This window comes from Asparagus officinalis, chromosome 7 (genome assembly GCF_001876935.1).
Source record: "Asparagus officinalis chromosome 7, Aspof.V1, whole genome shotgun sequence".
Lineage (NCBI taxonomy): Eukaryota > Viridiplantae > Streptophyta > Magnoliopsida > Asparagales > Asparagaceae > Asparagus > Asparagus officinalis.
In genome coordinates, this window is record NC_033800.1 from 147,132,577 (window position 1) to 147,159,562 (window position 26,986).

At 37.1% G+C, this 26,986-nt stretch overlaps 2 protein-coding genes across 2 annotated transcripts; both read right to left on the reverse strand.

Moving 5' to 3' along the window:
* On the reverse strand, window positions 8,123–14,442 carry LOC109848259 (vacuole membrane protein KMS1). Its single transcript, XM_020417682.1, has 8 exons — window positions 14,174–14,442; window positions 13,084–13,295; window positions 12,554–12,632; window positions 12,172–12,477; window positions 11,705–11,862; window positions 9,458–9,574; window positions 9,017–9,202; window positions 8,123–8,531 (listed from the first exon to the last, which is right to left on the reverse strand). The coding sequence occupies exons 1-8, from the start codon at window positions 14,199–14,201 to the stop codon at window positions 8,364–8,366; spliced, it is 1,254 nt and encodes a 417-aa protein (XP_020273271.1). The 5' UTR covers window positions 14,202–14,442; the 3' UTR covers window positions 8,123–8,363.
* Window positions 17,545–20,608, reverse strand: LOC109849386 (pre-mRNA-splicing factor 18-like). The gene is given in 3 exon segments (XM_020419208.1): window positions 17,545–18,223; window positions 19,769–20,364; window positions 20,367–20,608. Coding segments are annotated over 3 exon segments (1,194 nt in total). The 5' UTR covers window positions 20,560–20,608; the 3' UTR covers window positions 17,545–17,818.

Consider the following 26,986-nt stretch of genomic DNA (forward strand, 5'->3'; position numbering starts at 1 on the left):
AGCCCGGACCCGAATCTGGGGTGCCCGGGTTTGACACCTAGCCGAATAGGGCCAGCTCGGATTTTTTTTTAAAATTTTGTAGCTAAAAATTGAATAAAAATTAGATTAATCTTATTATATTTATATAAGTATGTATTAGTATATACTTACATATTAGTATATAGCTATATATTATATGTAAGTATATATAATTAGAGATGCATTAATGACCATATTATACTATAGTTATATATAGTATACATAAAAAATATATATGTAAGTATATATAAGTATACATTAATATCAATATACACTTAAAATTTTTAAGTATACATTAATGACTATATCATACTATAATTATATATAAAAGATATTATATATATATATATATATATATATATGAGAAAAATGAGTATACTTGGGATTGGGATCCTCTACTAATGAGGAGCTTTCTAATATCTTCTAATGGAATCTTAGCCTTTAATTTATCAATCAAAGGCTAAGATCTCTTCATGAGCAAAAGTAAGGGGAAGATAAGGATAAGATCTTAGCCCTTGATTGATAAATCAAAAGCTAAGATCTCTTTATTAGTAGATATTAGTAGAGGATCCATTAGTAGAGGATCCCAATCCGTATAGGATCCCAATCCGTATACTTGGTACCAAGGATCCTTGGTAGTGATGTGGACACATCTTGTCCATACATCACACCTTGAAGATGGAGCCTCACTAACTTCAACCCGGATTTTCCGGGCCTTACCCGAGCACGAGCCGGGTCCGGGCTGGACAGCGGGTCGGATTTGGGCCGAAGCCCATATGAACAGCCCTAATCGTACCGCGATGCTAGTGAATGTATGAACAATATACTATGTTAAAAAGTTTTTATCCATGTTTTTCTTGATTTCATGCAATTATTCATATCTAATTTATTTATTATTAAGATAATTTATGTAAAAATAGTTGGTAAAGATACTTGATTCCACTATTTTTTTTTTTCTCTTTTTACTTTCAATGAGAAAATAATTTTGATGGATGTTCATTTCGAATAGTATCTTATCAATTCATAATATCAGCTCAATAAACCGTGCACCCACTTTATTATATGAAGTTCTGTCTTTTGCACGTATAACAACATAGTTATAGTGTAGATATTTCATAGAAAATCCCCACATTTAATAGATAATCTTCTCTTCAAATAAACTAGTATAATGCATGTGCCTTTGCATGTGGACACTCCTCTTATATTAATATAATGAACCTGTTTTGTGAACTAAAAAAAATAAAGATTTGGAATCTACTAAAAAATAACGATTTAAAACTAATTAGAGATACCTAATATCCTCAATTACATTTTGTCAATTGTGTTAATTTCAAGCAATTTCTAAATTTTGTAGATCTACTTTTTATTCAAACAGATGAGCTTGCTTAGTGCTCTATGATGGCAGCATAAAAAAATATTAGTCCACATATTAGTATGAAAAATATAACAATAAAATATTTCCAAAAAAATGTCAGCAAACAACTTGCATGGGCAACATATTTATTCCTTAGAAATAGAGGATGATGTCATGATTCCCCTCTTCCTCCTTGTCCGCATTTTACATGTAAAATATTATTTAAGGTTGTTTGATCTCCCTAAATATCCACAATGTAGTTTGATGAGATCATAGAAAAGAAAAAGAAGATTATGATATAAGAATTTAAAGAGATGGAGAATTATATTTAAAAAGAAGATTATGTATGTCATTGTATATATGTAGATATATAAAAAGGGCATTCAAAAGTTTTTAACACCCCAATCCTCTTTCATATGTAGTATAGAATAGATAGATATAGATTGGTCCTGAAATTGTTATACATTGTCAAATAATAGTCATTCCCATACTTCTTTTATCTTTTCTTTTTTTTTCTTTTTTTTTTCCACCTCAAACTCTTTACGTCAACTATTTAGCATACATCAAATTAGTGACTGAGCAAATAAGATGTTATACGCTATACCCTATCAAACAAATGTGAAAAATTAGAGTGCCACTACAACAATTTGCAAATTGTGCGGACGAGTCATAATCAAACAGCATACATCTTCCAAATCTGGAAACCTTCTGCATATTTATTAGGTAAGTTCACAACCATGCATCCTGGGATCATGGCTGCCCAAATATCAACTATCTAGAATGATGTCCCAGAGGTAAATACATCACTATTTGCCCAATACTATTTTTGGAACAATTCAACATTCATTCAGTCCCATGATACTTTTTTTTTGAACTGAAAAAGCAGGGTTAGAAGCCCTGCTCATATAAAGATTTTATTAATAGACATAAAATACTACATTACTAGATGAAGAAACCACATAGGGTGAAGCAGGTAAGGAGCGGACCTATGTCGTCACCTACCAAACTGGACCCGTAACGGAACCTCAACTAGATAGCACAAAGATACATACTTACATACTAAAGTTCAGAAAAAAACATACTTAGAAACATAACAACTTAGTTTATGGGGTAGAAACATCAGTAGATAACCAACAAAAGGTACAATTCCCAGTGGCATCTGAGTTTAGAGGGCATGAGGAAGGCATTCCCCAGTGGCATCAGCGCTCTTATTAGCAAGCTCCTGGAGTCCAACACTTAAAGCCGCCCTGCGAAGTCTCCTTTCCAACCTCTCATCCGCAGCACCTGCCCAAAAAGTAGTATATCTACCTATATTAGAGGCAGTTAGTAGAAGATCAGGTTGTTCATCCTTAAAAATGAGTACATTTCTACTAAACCATATCCACCAGCAAGTACAAGGCAACAGAATCTTCCAAATGATTTTTGCATCCTTACTAAGAATGGTAGATTTATGAAAAAATATCAACTCCTCAACCGATTGCGGCCAACTGTTGGTAGGGATAGAGGGGAAAATGAGTGAGCATATAGCTTGAGCAAATGGGCATTTGATAAACAGGTGTTCGTGAGTTTCAACATCAGACTGACAGAAGGAACATCTAGGATCACCTGTCCAGCCTTTAATAACCAAGTTTGCCTTCGTATTTAACTTCTTGTTAGTGATGAGCCAGAAAAGAACTTGTCCAGCCTTTAATAACCAAGTTTGCCTTCGTATTTAACTTCTTGTTAGTGATGAGCCAGAAAAGAACTTTGACCTTATTTGGGATAGGAGATCTCCTTCGTATTTAACTTCTTGTTAGTGATGAGCCAGAAAAGAACTTTGACCTTATTTGGGATAGGAGATCTCCAAATCATGCTATAATACTTGGATTTAATACCCCCTGAGTTGACAAGGGAGTAGAAAGATTTAACTGAGTAAATCCCCGATGGAACCAGAGTCCACCACAGCTCATCTGGACCAGGAGAAATTGTGATATTTGAGGAAGTTAAATGAGTATGGAGAAGTATTAGATCAGACCATTCTGAATGCGATATACCTCTTCTGGTAAGGGGGTGCCAGTTCCATGATTGGTTGGTCATCCTGCACTGTGATCTGATACTACAATACTGAGATAGGGCTAACTGGTAAGCTTTTGGAAAAAGGCTGCTGAGTGAGTTTGACGCAGACCATTTGTCATGCCAAAAGCTACCAGATTTACCATCCCCAGTATTCCATTTAACCAAACTGAAAAAGGTGGAGCTTATAGATGATAAGTCTTGAATGAACCTTGATGCCGAGCACTTTGAGGGATGAGCAAAGGGATTTGAGCCATCTTTGGAGTAAATAGAGAAAACCACATCACTAATGAGAGACTTTCTATCAAAGAGTTTCCACAACCATTTTGATAGAAGGGCTCTGTTAAAAGTTTCGATATCAAGAACCCCCAGACCTCCTTCGGCTTTAGACTTGCATACTTTCCTCCAGCTAACAAGGCATTTAATACTTGAGTGAGTGTGGCTACCGTTCCATAGAAAAATTCTTCTGATTCTATCTATAGCCTTAATAAGCCACTGCGGCAGCTTAAAAAAAGACATATAGTAAAGAGGAAGAGAAGATAGAACTGAGTTTAGGAGAGTTAACCTTCCCCCAATTGAGAGAGATTTGTTTTTCCATAGCGAGAGCTTCTTGTTGAAGGATTCTAAAAGAGGTTGCCACTCTCTTTTGGAGAGAGATCCTCTTTTGAGAGGGAGACCCAGGTATGAGAATGGGAGAGTGCCTACAGAGCAATTGAGGGTCTCAGCTAGCATTTTGCCTTTAAGAGGAGTTTTACCGAGGTAAAAGAGGTTTGATTTGGTGGGGTTTACACACAGGCTAGAAATGTTTGCGAAGATGTAGAGGATGGTTTTCAAAGTAGCCATGTCAGAGGGGGTAGCCCTAGTGAATATAATGGTGTCATCCGCAAACTGGATAGACCTGATGTTGTTGAGCTGCCCTTTCAGATTTAGGTCCGATAAGTCCCCCGATTGAGCACTACGATTGAGTATTTTGCTAAGAACATTTGCCACCAGCAGGAAAAGCAAAGGGGGTAGAGGATCACCTTGTTTGAGTCCCCTGAAACATCGAAAAAAATTGGTAGGGGAGCCATTAACTAGAACAGCTGATTTAGAAGAGGATAGAATGTTGTGGATCCAAAGGCACCACCTGGGACCAAAACCTCTGGCTTTAAGAAGAGACTGGAGGAAGGACCAATTTACACAATCAAAAGCCTTGTAGAAATCAACCTTGAGAGCACATATCTCCTTTTCCCCCGAAGAACAGAAGTTAATCATCTCATGACCTAGAAGAAATGAGTCTAAGGATGATTTACCAGGTTGAAAAGCTGATTGTGACTTGTCAATAAGAAGATGAAGAACTTTTCTAAGTCTATTTGCCAGAATCTTAGAAAAGATCTTACATGAACTGTTTATGAGACTGATTGGCCGAAAATCCTTAGGTGAGAGGGCACCCTCTTTCTTGGGGATAAGGCAAATGTGGGAGAAGTTGATATTGGAAAGCAGATGAGGTTGGGAGAACAGACCTTGGATGAAATCAGTAACATCCGCTTGAACGATATGCCAAAATTTCTGGAAAAAGAGGATGGGGAATCCATCTGGCCCCGGGGATTTATCAGGATGAAGACCAAAGACAGCCTCAGAGATTTCTTGGGGGGTAAAGGGAAGATCTAAAGAAGAGAGATCAAGGTTGTCATTTGGGTAGAGTAGATATCTTCTCAGTATCGAGCTCTTGAGGGGATAGGCTTCTAGATTCCTCAGAAATGTTGAGTGAGTGAATTTGGGATGAGAGATTGGAGATGGACTGGGATAGAGATCGAAGACAGTTTTTCCTCCACCATATGATTCTTCTTTTAATGAGTTTGAGTTTGAAAAGAAGGGGAATTTTATGATCCTGATGCAGGTGAAAGGATTTCCAACTGGATTCTATAAAGGATGAGAAGGATGGGAGCGAAAGCCACATTTTTTCAAATCTGAAAAGAGGAGAGGGGATAAAAGGGGAAACTGTGTCCAAAACAATGGGACAGTGGTCAGAGCATGAGGGTGGATAAGCAAACTGAACCATTTGGGGGAATTTGGAATCGAAATCCAGAGAAACTAAGAACCTATCCAACCTGGCTAGAGAAGGAGGGGATCTATGGTTGGACCAGGTGAACAGTCTCCCGCTGAGGGGGAGGTCTAAGAGCTGGACAGAATCAATGAGATTTTTGAAGACTTTGATGTCTCGAAAGGAACTCAAACGGCCACTTCTTTCTTCAGAGCTAAGAGTCATGTTGAAATCACCAAAGACCACCCATGGAAGAGAATGGGAGCCTCTTATTTTTTCTATTTCCCACCAGCATACCTCTCTCTCTGAAGAGTCACATGGAGCGTAAAAGCAGGTGGCTACAAAGCTCCAATTGGATGGTCTGTGAGTGAGAGTAGCCGATACTGAGAAGATATCTACAGATGAGGAAGAGCAGGAGAAAAGGTCGTCATCCCACCCCAAAAGGACCCCTCCCCTTGTGTCATTGGCATCGAGAGAAATCCAAGAAGAGATATTGCTGCCCCCCAGGGATTTTAGAAGAGAAGGCCTAGGGGAAGACAATTTGGATTCTTGCAGACCTACAAGGTTAACTTTAGCCAAGGAGAGACATTCCCTTACCAACCTACGTTTGGGTGGGTTGTTTAACCCTCTAACATTCCAAGATCCGATGCGCATGGGAACTAAAGAGATACAACTTGAGAGGAGGGGGAGACTCAGAGGGGGAGGACATCTTCAGACAACCTATTGTGGATGTCAATCAACCCTTGGGGATCTATCGGTTCTTGGATACCACAGTTGACAGAGATTTCCTCTAATCTCTCCAGCGCACTAGAATGAATTGGAGGAGTGGAGACAGATGAAGAAGATGAAAGTTTGGATATACCTGATTTCTTACCATTCTTCAACTTGGATAGGTTCTTTTTGAAAGGCATGGGCATGTGAAGACCACTGGTGGCTTTCTTTTTTGCCCTCTTGGCTTTGCTTTTGGCTTTCTCAAATCCCGGGGGTGGGTCTGAAGTAGAGACGTGCTCCGACGAGTCTGATAGACTGATCTGAATGGCTCGATCTGCATTTGATGGCAGGGAAGAGGCTTCTTCAAGGTTTGGGAAGGCAGCTCTTAGGATGGCTCATGAATCTCTGGAGATATCTATGGTGATCCCTTTGAAAGAAACTGCTATCAACTCTGGGGAGGCCACTGGGACTGCTGCTATGGGGGAAGAGGGATGCGAGTCTCCAGACTCCAGCAAGGGCCTTTTGCCTTTTGGATCTGACTGCTTGGGGGGTTCTGGAGGAGAAGACTGCAAAGACCCCACTGGGGGAGGAGGCCTGGGGGCGGTGGGAGGGGCTCCCTCTCTGCGGACAAAAACTTCAAAAAGATCTCGATCTTTACCAAGCTCCGCGGGGAGAGGGTCCCCGACCAATTTCAGCTTGATCTCACCTTCCAATATGTGAACTTCGTTAGGGGATTCATATCGAAAGATGACTTTCTGAGGGATTTCAGATGGATCCCTAACATGCAGCATGGCTTTACAGACCCTTGCTTCTTTTTTGAGCAATACATCATCAGAGAAGGCGATAACATCTCCAATATCAACAAGAATGTTTGAAATAAACTCCATATCCCATAAATGAATAGGAAGGTGAAGAAGCTCTACCCATACATAGAAAAACTTTGGGAGGGTTTTAAGGCCAGAAGATTCTGACCATGGGGTAAAAACACCCCCAAAGTTTCCCATATCAAAAAAGGGTTTGGAGCAAGCGTGATCAAGAGACTCCGCATCAGGGAACTGGATGAAAAAAGAAGCCGCCGCCGATTGCCTGATCACGCATGACCATTTCTCTACCTTGAAATGTTTCTCTAGGTTCTCTACCAGCTCGGCATAAGAAGGGTTGCCGACTTGGATCTGGAAATGAGCGTAGCTCGCAAACTCCTCCAAACTAGAAATGACAGATGGGGGGAAGAGGGTAGAATAGAAGAGGGGATGCTAAGCAAAGGGGGTTGCTTTCTATAGGGACAACAAGCAGAGGTATGGCCTACAAGGTTGCATGCAAAGCATTTGAAGCCTCCCAGGGAGCAGTTCTTAGCCATGTGACTAGTGTTGCCACAAAGGAAGCACCTTGGAGGTTTAGGGGAAGGGGAGGGCTTGGATGAAGAGGCTACAGATCTGGACCTCTTGAATCTCTTCCTGTAGGAGACTGTGGTCCAACCTAGATCTGGGGAAGGGGGAAGGCCTTTGGAGGTAGGCGGAGGTGCAATAGGGGTTAGTGCTGAGCTGGAGCCCTTGAGAATGTCTACAAACGAGGGTTTGGGAGATGGCGCAGGATTTTGAGGAGGGTGAAGAGGTAAGGACAGTGGTGAGGAATAGGTTTTGGGACGATGAGGGAAGGTCGTCGAAGGGGCGAAGTGACGAACGGGTGAGGGGGTAGGTGGGAGTAAAGGCTTGGAAAGGATGGATGGAAGAAAGATTGTGATCTTACCGTCATGAAAGGAGACTAAACGTCGCCTCGAGTTCCGTTCCGCCGCCTGGTCACCTCCAGCTCCTAATCGCCGCCTGTTCCGCCTGTTCCCCTGCTCCATTATGGTCAAAACTAAAAAAAAAAAAAAAATCCCCAAATCCCCAGATGGGGTGAATCCTTTCTCTGCGTTGCTTTCTTTAACTTTGCTAACCAAGCACTAGACCACTTCAGTCCCATGATACTTAAATTTGAAGTTCTCTAATTAAGCACTATCATACAACCTCTGTTGCCATAATCCTAAGGACAGTGATCAGTAGTTGTAAATATTAAATGAAAATACAATGGCTCCAATGAAAGTATGCACTCCCCACATGGCAGGAGAAAAATAACCCTGCTTCCTCTGATTCAATAACTTTAATCCTAGTCATCTATACACAAAAGAATCTGGGGAGATTTGAAGATATTGGGCTTCAATACATCCTAGTTTGATTTTGATTGTATCTTCTCTAGCTGCTTTACCTCCAGCTCTTGCTGCTTTTTCAAATATCTTTGCGCTGTAGCTGTAACTATCTTCACAAAGAAGTTGAGGATCATCAGCCATATCACAGTATTCCATATCAAAGTGAAGGACAGGTTCCACCGTTTTGCCTGTGGATGAAAGCGAGTAAAAATAAATTATCATTCTGGTTGCAAAACACTTCTACGAAGAAAAAGGAGGTGATAAAAGCAAAAGAGGTGATAAAAGCAAAATCAGTTTACGCAGCAGATATGAAGATTTGCACTTGCGTTTGCAGAATCACACACTAGATGGGTGTTAGTCTCACAAATTCAAATTAACTTGAAGACAAAAGGTAACTTATCACGACGTAATTACCACAAGATATCTCAATCTAATGGCCAAATAATGTAGTATGGAGTTCACAGAGTGCAAGCGATAATAAAATAGTTCAGGGTCTATAAAGTATTTATGCTCTCATACTACAAGGAGTGTAATAGTGCATCTACATAACCATTAATAGAATCCAGTGTATGTGTGCTCAAAAAAGTAACCGGATTGGGCAAAGTTGAAGTTCTGTCAAATACTGGGATCATAGTGAATATCAATTTCATAACAGATATACATGGTACCCTACCTTTGCATCCAATTGTGCAGTACCCGGAACCGGAGCTGACAAAAACTTCTGCTTGAGCATATGCAATTTGGCAATAATGCTTGGTAGTATAGCAGAGAACCCAGGAATATGTTCAAGCGCCCACAAAAACTCATTCTCCACCCATTGAAAAAGTTGATTATTGCAGACTGATATAATGAAAATAGTCTGCAAAAATAGAGACACGTTAGTGGTATATACATATATAGGATACATCTAAGATCTCTGTCTTTCTCAAAGGTTGTCATCGATTGAAGTTATTTCTCCTTGAAATAGCAAGTAAAATTAAAGGCATTTGCTTAATTATCTATATTAACTTCGCTCATCCATCCACCCAATGAAGCAACAAAATAACACAGAAACCGTTTGACTTATATATTAAGTGTCCACAATACAAAGATAAAAAATGGAGAACCAAATCACCTGTATGTGAGTCTTGACTATTGCCTTTCCAATTAATGTTGCTAGAAAGAACTTCCAAAATGGGATTCCGAATTGCCCACACATGATACCAGCAAGGTCAAATAACGGATTTGGTACCTAATAACATGGAATTGGAATAGTCAGACCCCTTTTCGTGAATGTCAAGATGTATAAAATTCCAATACGAACAAAATACCAGAAATAATCATAATGTGACCTTTTCCAAAGAGTGTTGAAAGTTTTAAGTAACTCAGCCAAGATGACAATGTCATAATCATCTATTACCAACGTGCAATTTCTTAACACATCATATTCACAATAAGAAAACTGAGTAGTAAATTCGTGTGTGAGTTATGCACATCCTCTTTATTGCAAAAAAGAAAAAAAAATCATTCCTCTCTATATGCAATGGAAAAAGGTTGTGAAGCCAGATGAACATAAAGATGAAAAGCCTTCACTTCTTCCATACAAGAGAAAGATGAGGCCTACAGCATTCGCTGTCTCCACCTCTCTACTAATGGAAGTACCTCATTTACCAAATATTGTTGTATTCATAAACTATAATAACTCAAGTGATATATTTCAGTATCCAAAAACATTGTAAGAAAATCTGACTTCAGATTCAGATCAAAAAGGAATATTATATTTGGGTACAGATTCAGAAATTTTAGATAAATACAAATACATGCATCTCAATATTTGATTGATTCTAGCCTACGTGAACTAGTAACTTGCCTGGTAATATACATGGCCAGTAAACTTCTATACACAGGAATACAACAGATTTAAGTTTCTCTAATCACTTATGGTTAGATATATGTTAGTTAGGGATGACAATTCTGGTCCAAACCCAATAACCCACCCAGATCCATCCAATATGAAACTCATCTAAACCAACCCATTTAGCTAAATGGGTCTAATAGGGTGGGTAACTATTTCTATAGAGATTAAACGGGTATTAGATGGGCGGGTCTTGACCCACCCATAACCCACCCAAACTTACCCAGCTTTGTTCCTGATTGCAAGTTGCTCTCCTCTCTAAAGATCTAATGGCGTCTTCTGAGTCTCAGTGAAGGGAAATGGAAGCAACAACCTCTCCTTCATCTCCAGCGACCGCAGCGCTGCCGGAAAAGGTTAGGATCCTCCGCTGTCACCTGAAGAGGCGGTGATGGGACTCGATTTCATTGGAAATTGTGGCTGAATGTTGTATTTTGTTTCGATTTCAGATGCTGAGGATGAGCTTTACAAGGATTTGTGTCATGCTTGTGATGGATCTCTGATTATGGCTGTGAAAGTTGTGAATTTTAGGAGTTTTTTTGGTTAATTTTGGAGTTTATAAGGTTTCACCCATGTTTCCCTTTGATTTCCTGTGTTTTTGTTCGGAAGTTTTGTTCAATTGAGGGTTACTGTGGTTTGATATTAGCACTAGAGTCGAATTATTGGCTCTAGTAGTTGATTCTCTTTATTTTGATGAAATTTCTATAATTTCTGCTAATTTCCCCCAATTATCAAAATTTCCATTAAATTTGGTGAAAATTGGCAAGCATCTGGTGCTGATTTTGATTGCGTAGTTAAGGTGAGAAGTTTCTTACAATGGGTATTCATGTACTGATTCTTTGATTAATTTTTTTTGTTTTCTCAATCTGAAATCGTTGATTTTAGTGATGTGTAATGGGTTTCATTCAGTATTTTTTTTATTTTAGTTTTTCAAATTTGTTGTCTTTTCTTTTCTTAGGTACAGACACTAAGTAATACCCCTGAAAGTTTGCAGAAATCCACCTGAAAGTTTACCAAAAACCCCCTGCAAGTTTACAGAAAACCCCCTAAAAGCTTGCAGAAAACCCCCTGAAAGTTTGCAGATAGCCACCTAAAAGTTCACAAAACCCCCTACAAGTTTACAGAAAACCCCTAAAAATTACAGAAAACCCCCTGAAAGTTTACAAGTAGATCCCTGAAACTTACATATATATAAAAACATCATAACTAAATGGGTTATTGGGTCACCCATGAACCACCCATTTAGTAAATGGGTGGATGAGAAGTGATCCATTTACCAAATGCTAAATGAGTCATAAATGGTCAAGTGGTCATAAATGTGCCCACCCATTTATGACTCAACCAAGACCCAACCAAAACCACCCATTTGACAATACTGTTGTTAGTTCAAATGATTTTCCAGCAGGACTTATAACATAAACAAATGTCTCTAAATGCATCTTTACATAAACATGGAAGAACTAGACTAACCGAAGCAAGTAGGAAGATTGTGAAAAAATTCAGATGCTGCGAATGAGTAAGAAGCCAGCGTTTTATTTGCTTTACAGATGCAGCCATAAAACCATCCTCTTTTGAAGAAGTAGCATCCAATTCTTCCATGGCTTCAAATTTACTTCCTGATATACGTGCTGCAAGACATTTCTAAGTTAAGATGGAAAAATTCCAAGATCAATAGCTCAGTTTGTCCAAAAAGTTTATTTATCTGCAACTTAAATATAGCCAGGTCTTAAAGACTAACCATAATATAGGAACTTAAGTTATGTGAGATACCATTATGTCAAATGAAATAACACAAATGTTACATACATTCTCTAAAATTTTATACATAATGAAATTTAAATTTACAGATCAAGGAGCTAGAACAATTATTTTGCAGTGCTCTCCACAGATAAAGGAGGCAAAAGAATTTACAGAAGATTATATGCAAGAGAAATTACCTGCCCTTGATATAAAATAAGGTGGAAGCTCGCCAAGTGCAGTTCCAATGCCCCAAAGAATGGCCTCCAGCTGAACCTGAGGAAGCAGCTTGCTTAGTGGAACCTTTACAAGCGATTCAGGGGTTGATGTAAATAATGGAGGTCCAAATTCTGCGCAATCTTTGTCAAGCCATGAAGGTCCTCTTTTCAGCTGTATAGTATCATATGGAGCGGTTTTCAAATCGATACGGCCACATTGGACAGCTTTGATTGTAAAGAATGCAATATGGGGACCGAGATACAAAACAAATGTGTGCAAACCAGATCCTGCAGGAAAAAAGTAGTATGAAATGATGATTGATTAAGACACATTCAAAAGGTAACAAATGAAAATTATGCATACCGAGTCCAATTGACGATGCCACACCAAGCACAACCCACCACAATGCAAACTTGGAGTAAGAAAGAAACTCCTGCACATGCTGGTCACACGTATACGGGTGAACAAACAAATAATCAAATGTTGTTTAAACAACTTCACTCCAAAAAGCACGGTCATGAGTAGCAGTCGATAACTTGAATTATTATTCTAGACATGAAGAAAACTAAATAACATATGCAAACATTACATAGTTTATTAGTCATTTCAAATTATTCTAGACATGAAGAAAACTAAATAACATATGCAAACATTACATAGTTTATTAGTCATTTCAAATTATTCTAGACATGAAGAAAACTAAATAACATATGCAAACATTACATAGTTTATTAGTCATTTCAAATTAATGCTAGATTTCCATCAAACTAATCTATTAAATTAAACATGAGTCTTACAAAACAATCCTTCAACGCTGAAATAGATTTGATCGATGAATATGGCGCTACCACTAAAATATGGAAATAGTAATAGCTAAAGAAGGAGACAATTACCTTTTCATGAGGGCCATCAGTAGCTACGAGAAGAAGTCCAAAACACACAAACAGGATAGATAAGATCGTAAACCAAACACCTTTTGTCAAAATATATAGGAGTGAACGTTTCATATACAATGCACTAGCAAATATGAAAAACTTAAATGTTTTAAGAGGTTGTGTGGTCAGTGTCAAATTGTCCAGATCAATTTGATGCTTCTCACGAAGTTCTGCAAAAGAAAGCACAAATAAATATCAAAATGTCAAGAATATATAAATCCCACAAACTCAAACTTAATTTGATAGTTGTAAATTGGTAGCAGACACAAAATCATGTGAGCGCTTATAACACAACCGCAGATGTGTATTCATCTCCCTAGTTTTTTCCTTGCAAAGTATTTACAAAATACTCTCTCCCAGGCAGCAAGGATCAATATTACCAAATTCAAGATATTTGTTAGGGTCCATCGAGCCAACATTGACTAAATGGGGAGTCAATTGTGGGTTTAGGAGGGATTCGGGTTCCCTCCCCCTAACAATTAGCTTTTAGAGGTGATTTCTGACTTCATCATTGCAATGTTCGCTCGAGACTAGTCCAGCATAAAGTCGAAGGTGTGACACCAGGATTGCAGTGTTCGACGGGGACTTTGACTAACGCAAAGTCAACCAGCATGTGTGCTTGCTAGCACAGCAGAAATGTGGTGGTCCGCTAGGTCCCCGTTGACTATAAATGGGAAATCAACTGTGGGTTTATTACAAGGGATTTGGGAGATTCTCCTTCTTTTGTCAATTTTTTTCGAGGACATTTGCCATGTCGAGAATAACAGTTAGTAAATCATGTCGTTTTCAATCCTAGATCATCAGCTCAAATACTGACCTGTCTCAGATCAAGAGAAACTCATAGATTTCAAACCAAAAAGAAAAAAAAAAGATTCTTTTCGAGACATTTAATAGCAATAATTTCGAAAAAAAATAAATCTAGCTTGTATCTTTCCCAACTAAATCGAATCTACACAAAACTAGCCATCACTACCTCACATTTTCCAAAACAAGTTCCATCATCCAAAAGATAAACCATCATCAAAAACCGTGAAAAATACAAACTCACCGGAAATCGCCGCATCATCGGTCCCCATATCCGCAAATTTTTCTGCCAAAAACACAAAACCCTAGATTCTCCCTTCACACGGGAACATTCAGATCTGAGGTCGAGAGCTCAAAACTTCGACGAAATTTGTCCAGGGTTTTCTGAGATCAAGGAGAAGAAGCTATAAAGCTTGCAACTTTTTTTTTTTTCTATCGCGGACGAAAACGCTCCGAAAAAACGTTGTTTTCGTTCGACCGTGGTTTTTATTCACGCAGACGCGGTGCTTCGCTAATAAAGGAAGGGGAGGGGGGAGGGGTTACAACTTACATTGATATTTTATTGATTTTTTTAGAATTAATGTGGGGGGTATTTTGGGCTTTTTACAAGGCTTCATTACAACGAAAAGATTGGATTCGCCGAGCGTCTGACAGTGATTGGATCAGGTCGGGTCACCTTACTTGGGGCTTCGCCTGGTCTTGTTTGTGACCGCGTCAGCATTATTGGGTGCAAACCGATTAAATCGACTCAACCAATCAAATTTTGACAGCTCAGTTCAATAATTTCAAAATATGTATCATGTCAGTTGATTCGACCGTTATTGTTCCGATTAATTTGCATATCGTTCATTTATCAATCTTTTAACACGCGCATTTTTCTTGTGCCAATTTTATAACACGAGGCGTCTTTCTTTTAGGGCCTGTTTGGTTATTTCCCAAAAAACCAAAAAATAGAAATGAAAACTAGGAAATCTCAAAGAGTACAATTTCACACATTTCCATCCCTAAAACTCACCCACAACATCTAATAAAATATTATTTTTATCAAACAACTCATCCACCACATCTAACAAAATATTATTTTCATCCAACAACTCATCCATCACATCCACCACATCTAATAAAATATTATTTTCATCCACAACATCACTCAACTCATCTCATCTCATATTTAAAAATCACTCACATCATCCAATAAGATTGTGACAACTCATCTCATCTCATTAACATTTTATTTCTTTGTTTTCCTCCCAAAAAGCTAGGAAAACAATTTCCTTAAGTGTGAGTCACATCATCCAATAATATAATGACAACTCATCTCATCTCATCTATTTTCTTATTTTTAAGAAATAACCAAACAAAAGAAAACAACCTATTACAAGAAATATGTTTCTTATAATTCATTTCCTTATTTTTTCCGCCAACCAAACAACATCAAAACAAGTTTTCTTAAAAAATCACTCACATCATCCTATAATAAGGTGACAACTCATCTCATCTCATCTCTATTTCTTTGATTTCCTTCTTTTTTTAGTCAACCAAACAATCCCAAAACCTATTTTTCTTAGAAATAGGTTTCCTTTTCTTTGATTTCCCTCTTTTTTTAGGCAAACAAACAACCCCTTAGACCAAAGCTTAGATGAGTCCAATCCAAAACCGAATAAATCGAACCAATCGAACTAACTTCGATCGGTTCGATTCAATTTTAAATATAGAATGGTTCGGTTTGTTTTGTCAAAATTACTCAGAACCGACCAAGCCGACTGAGTACTCGCACCTAAGCTTGAGGCGCTTGTTTAGGCCATTTATTTTGTCGTGTTCATTTTATTTTTTGTTTTTCTTGATGTAGTTGGAGCATCAATCTTGTCCCAAGTGCAATCACAAGCTACAGTACCTTTTTGTTGAGAATAATTGATAGTATAACAAAAGCATTTGCATAATCATGTTAATTGAATCCTAATGTTAGAACACTATTTTAATTTAAATGTTGCATCAACGCTCCTGTTTAGTGTATTTAACATTGAGAAACATAGCTTAACTTCAATCGTTGACACTTATTGATATTGGAAATGATGAAATTAAATCTTATATAGATACTAAGTAACTCAAATGTTCTCTTATCTCTTTCAATATATTTAACATTGAGAAACATAGCTTAACTCAGATGTTCCGTCAATCATGAATTGTACACAAATCAGTAAAAGCAAAATAGATGGGAAACTAGTATCATCAGTCCCCAAAACTTTATTTGAACTTGTGAAATGCCAATGTAGGGACACGGAGCTTGGTGGTGAAATTACTTTCAATAATTTTAGTTGATAATAGAGGAGTTTGTTAAGTTTTAGGTCCATGGTCACCGAGTTCAAGGAGGTCAAGACGAACATTTGAGTTTTAATGTTGTTTAAATTAGAAAGAGGGAGGGATTATGACCTTTTCTCCAAAGAAAAGATATCCTGAACTATTATAACCTTTATTTCTTGTGTTTTACTTATACCTTCTCTTTTCTTTATAATTTGACTTAATTAAGAATATAACATAATACTGAAAGTATGGGATTCGCGGGTGATTGATATCATTGCTCGACATCCTGATCATGAAATTATTATCGGCATTGATACACTTGGAGAAGAATACCTATTGCTTCAGAGTGCAGACGCTCAAGATATAAAGGTACGTATGTCACCTGTTTTACTCAATTGATTTTTATGCTTCAAGTTAATGCTATAAAATGCCCTCTGTCTTAATACTTAATTTTTTTTTTACAATCTCTGTGTGTACTTCTGCATGGTAGCTTGAGCTGTAGGCTCGGCGTATTGATTATTTTCTTTCTTCTGTATGGCATCTGTGTATGTGGGGGTGATGTTGGGGGGGGGGGGTTGGAGGTTATCCCTTAGAGGCTGTACTATTTTTATTGTTTTGCACGACAAAGACATGCCTTACAAGAGTTAGAGCTGTTCCTCGATCGATACAATGTCACCTTCGACACCCTAGATAATACACTTCATCCCACCATTAGGATTATTCTCTATGGACTTCCATGGATGAAACCTGGTTCTCTGGGAAATAGCATGTCAGAGAAGCAGTATTTCTATTCAGTTTCATACTCTGAACATTCATGCTTCAGTGAAATACAAGAATTTATCAATATCGTTCAGCCATCAACAGTCACCGGGGTTGTCTCTTCATCCTTTTGTTATATCAATCCACGCCAGTATTTTCGTCGTCCCTACGGAGACGCTCATCTTTCTTATAAACCAGAAAAGGCCGAGGCTAGACAAAAAAAATCCAGTCTTAAATCAGAGGCAAGAAGACAAGTGAAGATTAAACTGATAGTTTAAGGGTGCGCAGAAGAAGAACGTGTATCCTCATATCATCTTATAAGCTCTCAATGACGCATCAGTAACTAAACATTCTAGGAACATAGAAATAAACGACTACATTGCAAAACATTGATAATAGGCGAATATAGATAAAGAGAAATCTTTGAATAAGATAAACAACACAAGAAAATCACAAACTAGGGCTAAATTTATTGCAGGTAATTTATGTGAAAGGTAAGCGATCGTTCAATTTAAAAAGAAGCACACAACCATAACTCAGTTACAACTAATTTGCAATTTACAATGCAATTTTCCATAAACCATTCAACTAATTGTAGATCCACGAGTCCATTCCATTCTTTGTCTTTTGAGTTCTTAGGGGAACAATTAAACTATGATCCAAACTTATACACGTATTAGCTTGTATCAGAACAGTGCTCCCGCTACTAAAAGCTCTAACAAACAACAATATGCCATAGAGCAAACTCGGAATACAATATCAAAATGTCAGCCTCAAACAGATCAGTCTTCTTACACAGCAACAACAAATATTACATGCTGCACTCAAGCTACTCTTTTGGTGCTGGCATCAACCGAAGCCTATCCTCCGAACTTCTGTCACTAACTTTTTCCTCCCATAGAAGTGACCTTAAGTCACTTCCATTCGCCAAACTGTTGAACTCAACAGACTTCGATGGAAGTGCGGGGTACCTTCTCTGACAAAAGGTCATGAGTCTCTTCACAGATTGCAAGTACTTGCGAGTTGTCTCGTCATTCATGATGTGCGCCACACTGTTCGTGTAGATTTTTTCACGTGCAGAACGCTCATGGATACCAACCATAGTGACTCCTATAGGCCAGGGTGCGTTTCCAATGGCGAGTTTGATGTACTGGTCCATCGCGGCTAGATAATCTCGTTTCATGCAGCAACGAACCACCACCATTAGGGCTCGTCGGATGTCATCCTGAAGAACCTATAGATCACAGGGAAAATCACTATAAAGGAACATGTGGCTCATGTACGGGTGACCTATAATGATGATATTTAATGCTTGACGTATAGAGATATATAAACAGTTCTGAAGTTGGTGGCAAGCCAATTTATCGAACTAACAGTAGAAAGATGAACAAAAACTATCTATATTCTAGTTTGACGATACGCTACATAAAATGGACATAAACATGGAGATCTTCAAGTTAACATGTGCTTAAATCAAAACCAATGCAGTTTTTATACTGGGCATAGCATTCCAAATGGGGATGGAAAATTGTTCATGTTCCAGTTGTCCAAACACTATAAAACATGGAGGACAAGATGAAGATCTTCAAGTCAAAATGTACTTTAACTAAAATTAACGCAGCTCTTCTACTGCGCATAGCATCTAGCACATGACAAATAGAGTGAAAAAACTAACAGTGTAATAAGTAGCAAACCCCTGGTGGACAGAAAAAATAAAAAATTTATGCAACAGTCTTTGGCGAGGTTTGAAGTACTGGTGGCATTGTATTCAAACATGCTGGTCCAATCCCATTAGAGATTGGCCAACATCACCAAATTGGCTAAAATGGAGTAGACAAACTTATATTGATTAATAACGCCTAAAATACAAGAAAAGGCTTAAGGTTTGAAGTACAAAAATTCGACTTGATAGTGTTACACTGGAACAAAAATAAAATAAATTCTAATGAATATAAAAAGATTGTTGTAAACTTGTAATATCCATAAATATTTTGGTTTTTTAGCTAATATTTCATTACCTATAAAGATGTAGTGACAATTTAATAAATCTCAAGGTTATTCCTTCTTATTCTATTCAGAAGTGTAACCCTGGCATAGTCTCATTGTCATATGTTGGCACCTGGTAATGAAGACCATATGATCTAGTGCAGTTACTCCGTCTTTATTTTAGAAGGTCGAGTTATCGCACACAAATGAAAATTTAAGTCAAAGTTGCAAGCCCCTCAAAATGAAGGTTAGCGCGTAGAATTTAGAAAGTAGATAAACCAAACTTTCATTTGACTTTATGTAGGACAAAATAATGATGTAACACCCGATTCACCGATTGTGTACTCGACTCGAGATATCAATCCTTAAAAGATTCAAATCATAATAAATGAATATATTGTCTTCTTTCTTAAATCTGCTGAGTTCGCTGCAATTTGCATAATACACAACTAGTGGACTCTCCATAATCATTTATGTTATTCTTGGGGTATTATTTTCTAATTGCAAGTTCGTAACTATGCAACTCTGAGGTGAGCAAGGACTTATTTTGAAGATCCCAAATACAATCCCATTATGCTAAATAGCCTTCTTCCCGAGTGAAATGACATTTATGTAAATTTAAGAGCCATTTACTAGACCATTAAAGAGTTTAGCCATAAAAATTCAACAGATAACTAACGTCAACCCAAATTGTTCAAGCATGATAACGTAACAGCCTAAAAAGAAATCAACTTTCACCCAAAAACACTAATCAAACAATCAAAATAAAAAAGCTAACAAATTATCCCCATACCTTCTTCCGGCAAAACTTGAACAGAGGATGCAAGTACCTCTCGCACTGCTTAAACTTCGCAACCATCGACTTCCCCGCTGCCGTCCTCGTCTCCGCTTCCTGCGTCTCCTCCAACTCCTGGTTCCACTCGTTCAACAACCTCTTAAAGAACACCAGTATCTTATCCTCATCACACAAATCCTCGAAATTCGCCCTCATCCTCTTCCCGTCTTTATCCCCTCCCTCTCCTTCACTTCCCCCGTCTCCATCCCCATCCTTCTCATCGTCCCCGTCTCCATCCCCATCTCCTCTCTTCTCCTTCTTCCTCTCATTCATCGACCCCCGCTTCTGCCTCTTCTGCAGCTCACAAATATCCCTCAAGAAATCATTCGTTTGCCCTTCGGTCATATCACTGTCGATCTCAAGGACCCCTGATTTCAGTGTCGTCTTCAATCGATCGAGACGGGCAGCGTCATCCTCGCCGAAAAGGGTTATGGGGAGCTTTAAGATCCGCAACCGACGGACGACTTCGGTCCTCGGGAGGTCGAGGTCGTCGATCTTCTGCTCCTCGGTTAGGGTTTCGGGGGTCTTCTTCTTGGACTTGAGGGTTGGGATCGGGAATTAGGGTTTGGGGATTGGGCTAGGGTTTGGGGATTTGGGGGCTTTTTGGATTGGAGAGACCGGTGCTCCTCTTCTCGGATCTTTTGGATCTCTTTCTTCTCGATTTCGGAGCGTTTGAGGAGCTTTTTGCCGCCGAAATCGGATTGAAGAGATTGGCGCTTTCGCTGGAGTTCTTGCTTCAACAGATCCATGGCTGATCGACAGAGAGCGGGGGTCGAATTGCCATCATCAAAACCGCCTAAAGGGTTATGTGTAGAGTTTTCTTTGGTGTTTTTGCTTTTAGGCCCAAACACATATCATGATTAATGCTTAGACCCAATTATGTTTCTTTGTATCTTCGGATTCAATCTTTAAGGGCATGTTTGGTTATTTTCTAAAAAACCAAGAAATAGAAATGAAAACCACAAAAACTCAAAAAGTACAATTTCATTCATTTCCATCTCTAAAACTCACCCACAACATCTAATAAAATATTATTTTTATCCAACAACTCATCAACCACATCTAATAAAATATTATTTTTATCCAACAACTCATCCACCACATCCACCACATCTAATAAAATATTATTTTCATCCAATAACTCATCCACCACATCTAGAGTGGTGTTAGGGGCACACTCCCTACCACACCACCAACCACACCCCCCTCTCCCATCGTTACAGTAAACCGGGTCTCACATGGGATTTTAAAAATTTTTAAATTCCATATGGGGCCCGGTTTACTGTAGCGATGGGAGAGGGGGGTGTGGTTGGTGGTGTGTTAGGGGGTGTGCCCCTAACATTATTTTAAAATATTATTTTCATCCACAATATCACTCAACTCATCTAATCTCAACATTTCAAATCACTCACATCATCCAATAAGATGGTGACAACTCATCTCATCTCATTAACATTTTATTTCTACCTATTTCCTCCCAAAAAACTAGAAAAATAATTTTCTTAAGTGTGGGTCACATCATCCAATAATATAATGACAACTCATCTCATCTCATCTATTTTCTTATTTTTAAGAATGAACCAAACAAAAGAAAACAACATATTACAAGAAATAAGTTTCTTATAATTCATTTCCTTATTTTTGTGCCAACCAAACAACATCAAAACAAGATTTCTTAAAAAATCACTCACATCATCCTATAATAAGATGACAACTGATCTCATCCCATCTTCGTTTCTTTGATTTCCTTCTTTTTTTAGCAAACCAAACACTCCAAAAACATTTTTTTTCTTAGAAATAGTTTTACATTTCTTTGATTTCCCACTTTTTTAGCCAAACAAACACACCCTAAACCCAAATCCTCAAATACACTTTGTACTTATGTGGTCCCCCCATAACTATACAAAAAAAATTTTCCATTGTGACTCCCTCTCTATAAATCCTCTTTATAAAAAACGGTTTTTCTATAGAGTGCCCATGAGCACTCTATAAGAGACGAGAGAGATAGAGAGAAATGAATTATGCACAAAAATTAATACAAATCAGGGCGTCCCATGAATTATTCATTTCTCTCTATCTCTCTCCTTTCTTATAGAGTGTCCATGGGCACTCTATAGAAAAACCGTATAAAAAAAAGGAAATCGTAAGAATTTGTTTAAATGAATTTATCAGATAAAATAAAGGACTTTTCCATATCAGTCCCCTACATCTTGCTTATATTGATAAAAGTCCCCAAATAGCGATTTTGAGTCGATTGTGTTTTCTGACGTTGTTTTGCGTTAAAGAATTTGTTTGTGATTTTAGAACCTTTCTGCGATTTTAATTTGTTAAACGAGTTAGGGTTCATAGTTGTATGCGTAAGGGTCACATGGGGACTGCAACAAATTCTGCGAAAGATGGTAAAAAAATAAAATGAAATAAACTCTCGTTCTAATCGTAACCAGGACCTAATTAACTAGGAGGACTTTTTTCATAATACCACCATCTTTCCTAGATTAAGGAGCAACTGCATTCATTTCCCTCGTGATGCCATTGGTAATCTAAACCGCGAGAATTATTCCGCCGATCTAGATGACGATGACGATTTTCGAACTCAATTGATCTATAATTTGGGAGATGGGAGCTGCTACAGGGATTCAAAATATGACACTAAGAGAGAGGACATATGAGGTGTTCCCCTCCTATTACATAATAAGCTAGCATGACTAGCTCTTATGTAATAGGGAGGGGACACCTTACTCGTCCTCTTCTTTGGTCCCATATCTTGGGTCCTTAAGTCATTTTTCTTTGGGAGATGAAAGCTGGGAGCAATATGACTCGGATGATTTTTTTTTTTTTTTTTTGGGGTTGGGAGCAATATGACTCGGATGATTTTTTTTTTTTTTTTTGGTGGTTTATGGATGACGCCTTGTCTATTATCAAAGAGACCTCCTGCTCTATCAAGATATATGGAGGAGTTTCCTCACATAATAGAGAGCTACATGGCTTAATCTATTTTGATTCAGAGTGAGATTTTAGGATTTTCATGTTTGATCGAATTAATTTGCTTGCGATTTCATTTTTCGAGTAATTACCTCATAAGTATCCAACCTAAAAAGACCAAAGAGAAAAGAGAAATATATTTATGTTAAAAGTTTATCAAAATGTGTTTTTTTTTTGTCGAAATCAAAACTGAACTCATCCCATCCTAGTTGTCTTAGAGGATCAGGCTATTCAAATTCTCTACGACTAATATTATTCTAAACTTTCTCCAATATTAATGAATAATATTCTTTACACCTCTCAGTTTCTCCTAAGATCACCTCTTTTTTAACTCTTTCTTTTCCGCTGCCTCATGATCATCCTTTGTTGCAATATAAGGTGTTTTTTGTTAGATGTAGTTGGAACCCTATATAGTTCCTACTATATCTAAGTTATCATAATTTTATTTGCTTAGATATTGTTGTAACACTTAAAAAGTTGTTGCAATAATAAAATAAGTCAAAAAATATAGGTATTAGAAGAACACTCACATTTAAGAGTATTGTAACACCATCAACAATTGTTGTTCAAACTCTTTCTAACCAAACACACCGGTAAATGCAGTTGACCATCGTATATGAATGCAAGGTTTGAAGCGATGGGGGAGAATCACTGAAATTCCAAAACTTTCCTTTTGAGTTTTTTAGCTAAGTATTTAGCTTGAAATTAGCAATAGTTTTTTTTTTTTTTAAAGTTGTGCATTGAGCTATAATCACTCTCAGTTACATGTTTGTTTTGAATGGATGATTGGGAGATCGATTGAGGGACGTACTTTTCATAGAAAAATATACAATCTTATCCCTAACAAAAATTTTAGCATCTCGATCATATATTTTATGATTTCTTTAAGATAGTTGTATATGCAATGAAGAAATTCAAACATTCGTATTATCCCCCCCCCCCACCCCACCCCCACCAAAAAAAAGGGGGGATGGACATACTTCTCATAGAAAAATATACAATCTTTTCCCTAACAAAGATTTTAGCATCTCATATATTTTATGATTTCTTTAAAATAGTTGTACATGCAATGCATTGAAGAAATTCAAATACTAATATTATCTAATTGGGGGGAAAAAGGAAACAACTGTAAACATAGGTGATTATACACTAATCATATTTTATTTTTAATGTCCACATAAACCACCTTTAAAGTATGTTTTTGTTGCAATTAACCACATTTCAGTCACAATTTCACAAAAAATAAAAAATAAAAAAATAATCTTAGAAAATTCAAATTCAAGCAACATGGGTAATATACTAACCAAACCCAAACACAAGGAGAATGAGTCATATGCCTTAAATACTAGTTTTTAAGGATAATTTTTAGCTTTTAGTGGAGAATTTGACTAGTTAGTGGTTGATTGCAACAAAAATCTAATTTAAAGGTGATTTATGTATAAATTAAAATGAAACCCGGTATATAATTATCTTATTTTTTATTTTGTTTTAGGGGGAAATAATCCTGTCTAATTAGAGTAGATTCTGTACTTCTCTCTTTATTTGTTTCGACTTTATTATTGATAATAGCTGTAGAGGTGGAAGTGTGAGAAAAACAAATGCTAAATCGGGACATGGGAGAATACAGTCGCAAGGCTCTTAACCTTGTGGTCGTGGGTTCGAGCCCCACGGTGGGCGCATTTATTTTTCTGAAAAAAACAATACGGTTACATAAAATGAATCTCTCATATAGATTTTTATTTTGATTAGCAGTGGACTATTAAAAATGTACTGTACAACAAAATAAGAGCTGCTGGATATTTTTTTGCTTTATAATTAATTACAGGCGCGTTTTGCCCCCTTCCTCATTTCATTTTGCTAGCGTAACTCGTAATTGACGGGTCAATGAAGAAGCAAATAACAATTTTTTGTAGGATGTTGTGGTTGGAGTTGAGGTAATCTTTGGGTAACAATTCCTTTATTTGGAATGCTATTTTGATAGTACTGTGAGAAGTTGCAAGTAAACCTCCTCTGTATGATTCTCACTCTTGCGTTTTTTGGGGGTATAATAGGCGCCATATTCGATGCATGTACAAACACATACGATTAAGTATCATGGTTTATATACGGACAACACTTCAAAAGATAAAAATGTTATGCACCACTTGACCAAATTGTTATCGACAAAAATGAAATGTTTTGCCCTACACGTGGAATCATCCCACGTACCTGATATTTATTATTGGCCTTGGGATGACAATTAATTAAAAAAAAGTAGGAGAAATAAAAAAGCTTCTCATTTGCTAGATAACCCTAAAGAAAGCAAGTCATATATCATCTACTTTAGTGATAGAATCTGATTGGTTTCTTTGATGAGTCCGTACTTCAAAGTTTGGTGGATGTTTTATCAGTCCCCACCCCCCAACTATTTTAGTTTTTGAATAGAGAGAGCTTTAATTGGAAATTTTAAATTTGAGATAATAACTTTCATTGGTAGCCAATTCTAATTAGATCCACTTCTTATTAACTAGTACAGTGCATGTATTTTATACATAGACGTACTTAGGTTTTATCTTTTAAATCTTTTTTATGTAATTTGTTATAATTTATTGTAACGTTTGATCTTGGGAGTAAAACCTTGATGACTTATTTGTAATTTTCTTATTGTTAAAATAAACATTTCAATGAGGTTCATTTTGAAGTTTACTCTAATTTATTAGTTTTAAATTTATGAATTTTTAGGGTTCTGCGTGCAAATTTTTTAGATTTATTCTGCAGAATTATGAAAATTAAGGGTTTACTTATAAACTTTACAAACTTATAATGTTTTTATAAAACTTGATACTAACTATAGAATTTATAATTTTGGGAATATATAGAAGGTGTATCTATCTTTTAAAACTTCTTAAAAGCCTAAAGATATACTTTCGTATAGTTATGAATTGAGAAATTTTGTAGCTAGGGTCTTATATGCAAATTTGCAATATAATATATTATTTTAGAGGAAATACTTACTGTAAAATATATTTTTACATATTTTTGTATAAATATGCAAATTTTGTGAGTTGCAGGGTTTATTTTTGCAAAATCTATAATTTTTGGAAGTATTTTGGGTTTTTTTAACATCATTTTCATTCTTCATTTTCTATATACATTTGCTAGAAAATAAAAACAGTAATCATAAAGAAAACTACTCTTCAAACTTACAAGGAAAGGTGTAACAGAGAAGTAAAATAAAAAAGAAAAATCACACAATATTTGTTATCAGCAACAAAGATTTATAGTTGGCAAAAATCAAAGAAAATAATAAAGATTTATAGAAATACAAATGGGTAATTGGAGTATGAGGAGGGGATTTGGGCACCTACAAAATCAAACAAAATAAATTAGTAGATAATTAATGACAAAAACATATTGCTCTCTATCCTCCTTAATCATCTTTATACCTAAAAGATTACATGACAATTTTTATATTCCATATAAACTGAGAACTATAAGAAAATCAATGCATAAAGTTACAAATTTTATGATTTGCAAAATATAAAATCCCACCTCAAAATTGGGTTCTTAATAAAACATTGCACCACTCAAGAACAAAGCAGAAGCATAGAGGGGAAGTCGTTGGGTTAGATTAATTTAACAATGACGCTGTCGAAGAAGTCATTGATGAGAGGAAGACGTCGAGGAGGCAGCAGATCTAGGAGAGGGAGAGATCATCATCAGAGGAGAGGTCGGAGAAGTGGTCAGTAACCCTAACTCTAATCCTACGCATTTTTGGGGTATATCTTGATTTTATAAGAATTGGGGGAAGGGTGTGGAGGGCAATAGCGAGAGGGGAGGAGGAAATGGGATAGAGAGAGAGAGAGCAGGAGAGAGGAATTTAGATAGCCTAATTCAATGACTGTGGTAGTTATTTAATTACCCATGATATTAATTACCCATCTAGGGTTAGTACTAACTTAACTACAATTCACTAATTTTAACCATGATATTAATAGAAGGACCGTTATCAACAACTAAATGCAATTTGAGGGGCTAATATCAAAATACGAAGATTTGAAAGACTAATATCTACAAAACCAGATCTGATAAAAAAAACCCAGACAGACGGTTTTATAGGTAACAAGTTTTTTTTGTTCTCTTTCTGCCCCTCAGGATCCTTCGTTCCCGGCCCCGCCCCCCAAAACCCCCAAACCAAAACCCTAACTCCGGCCG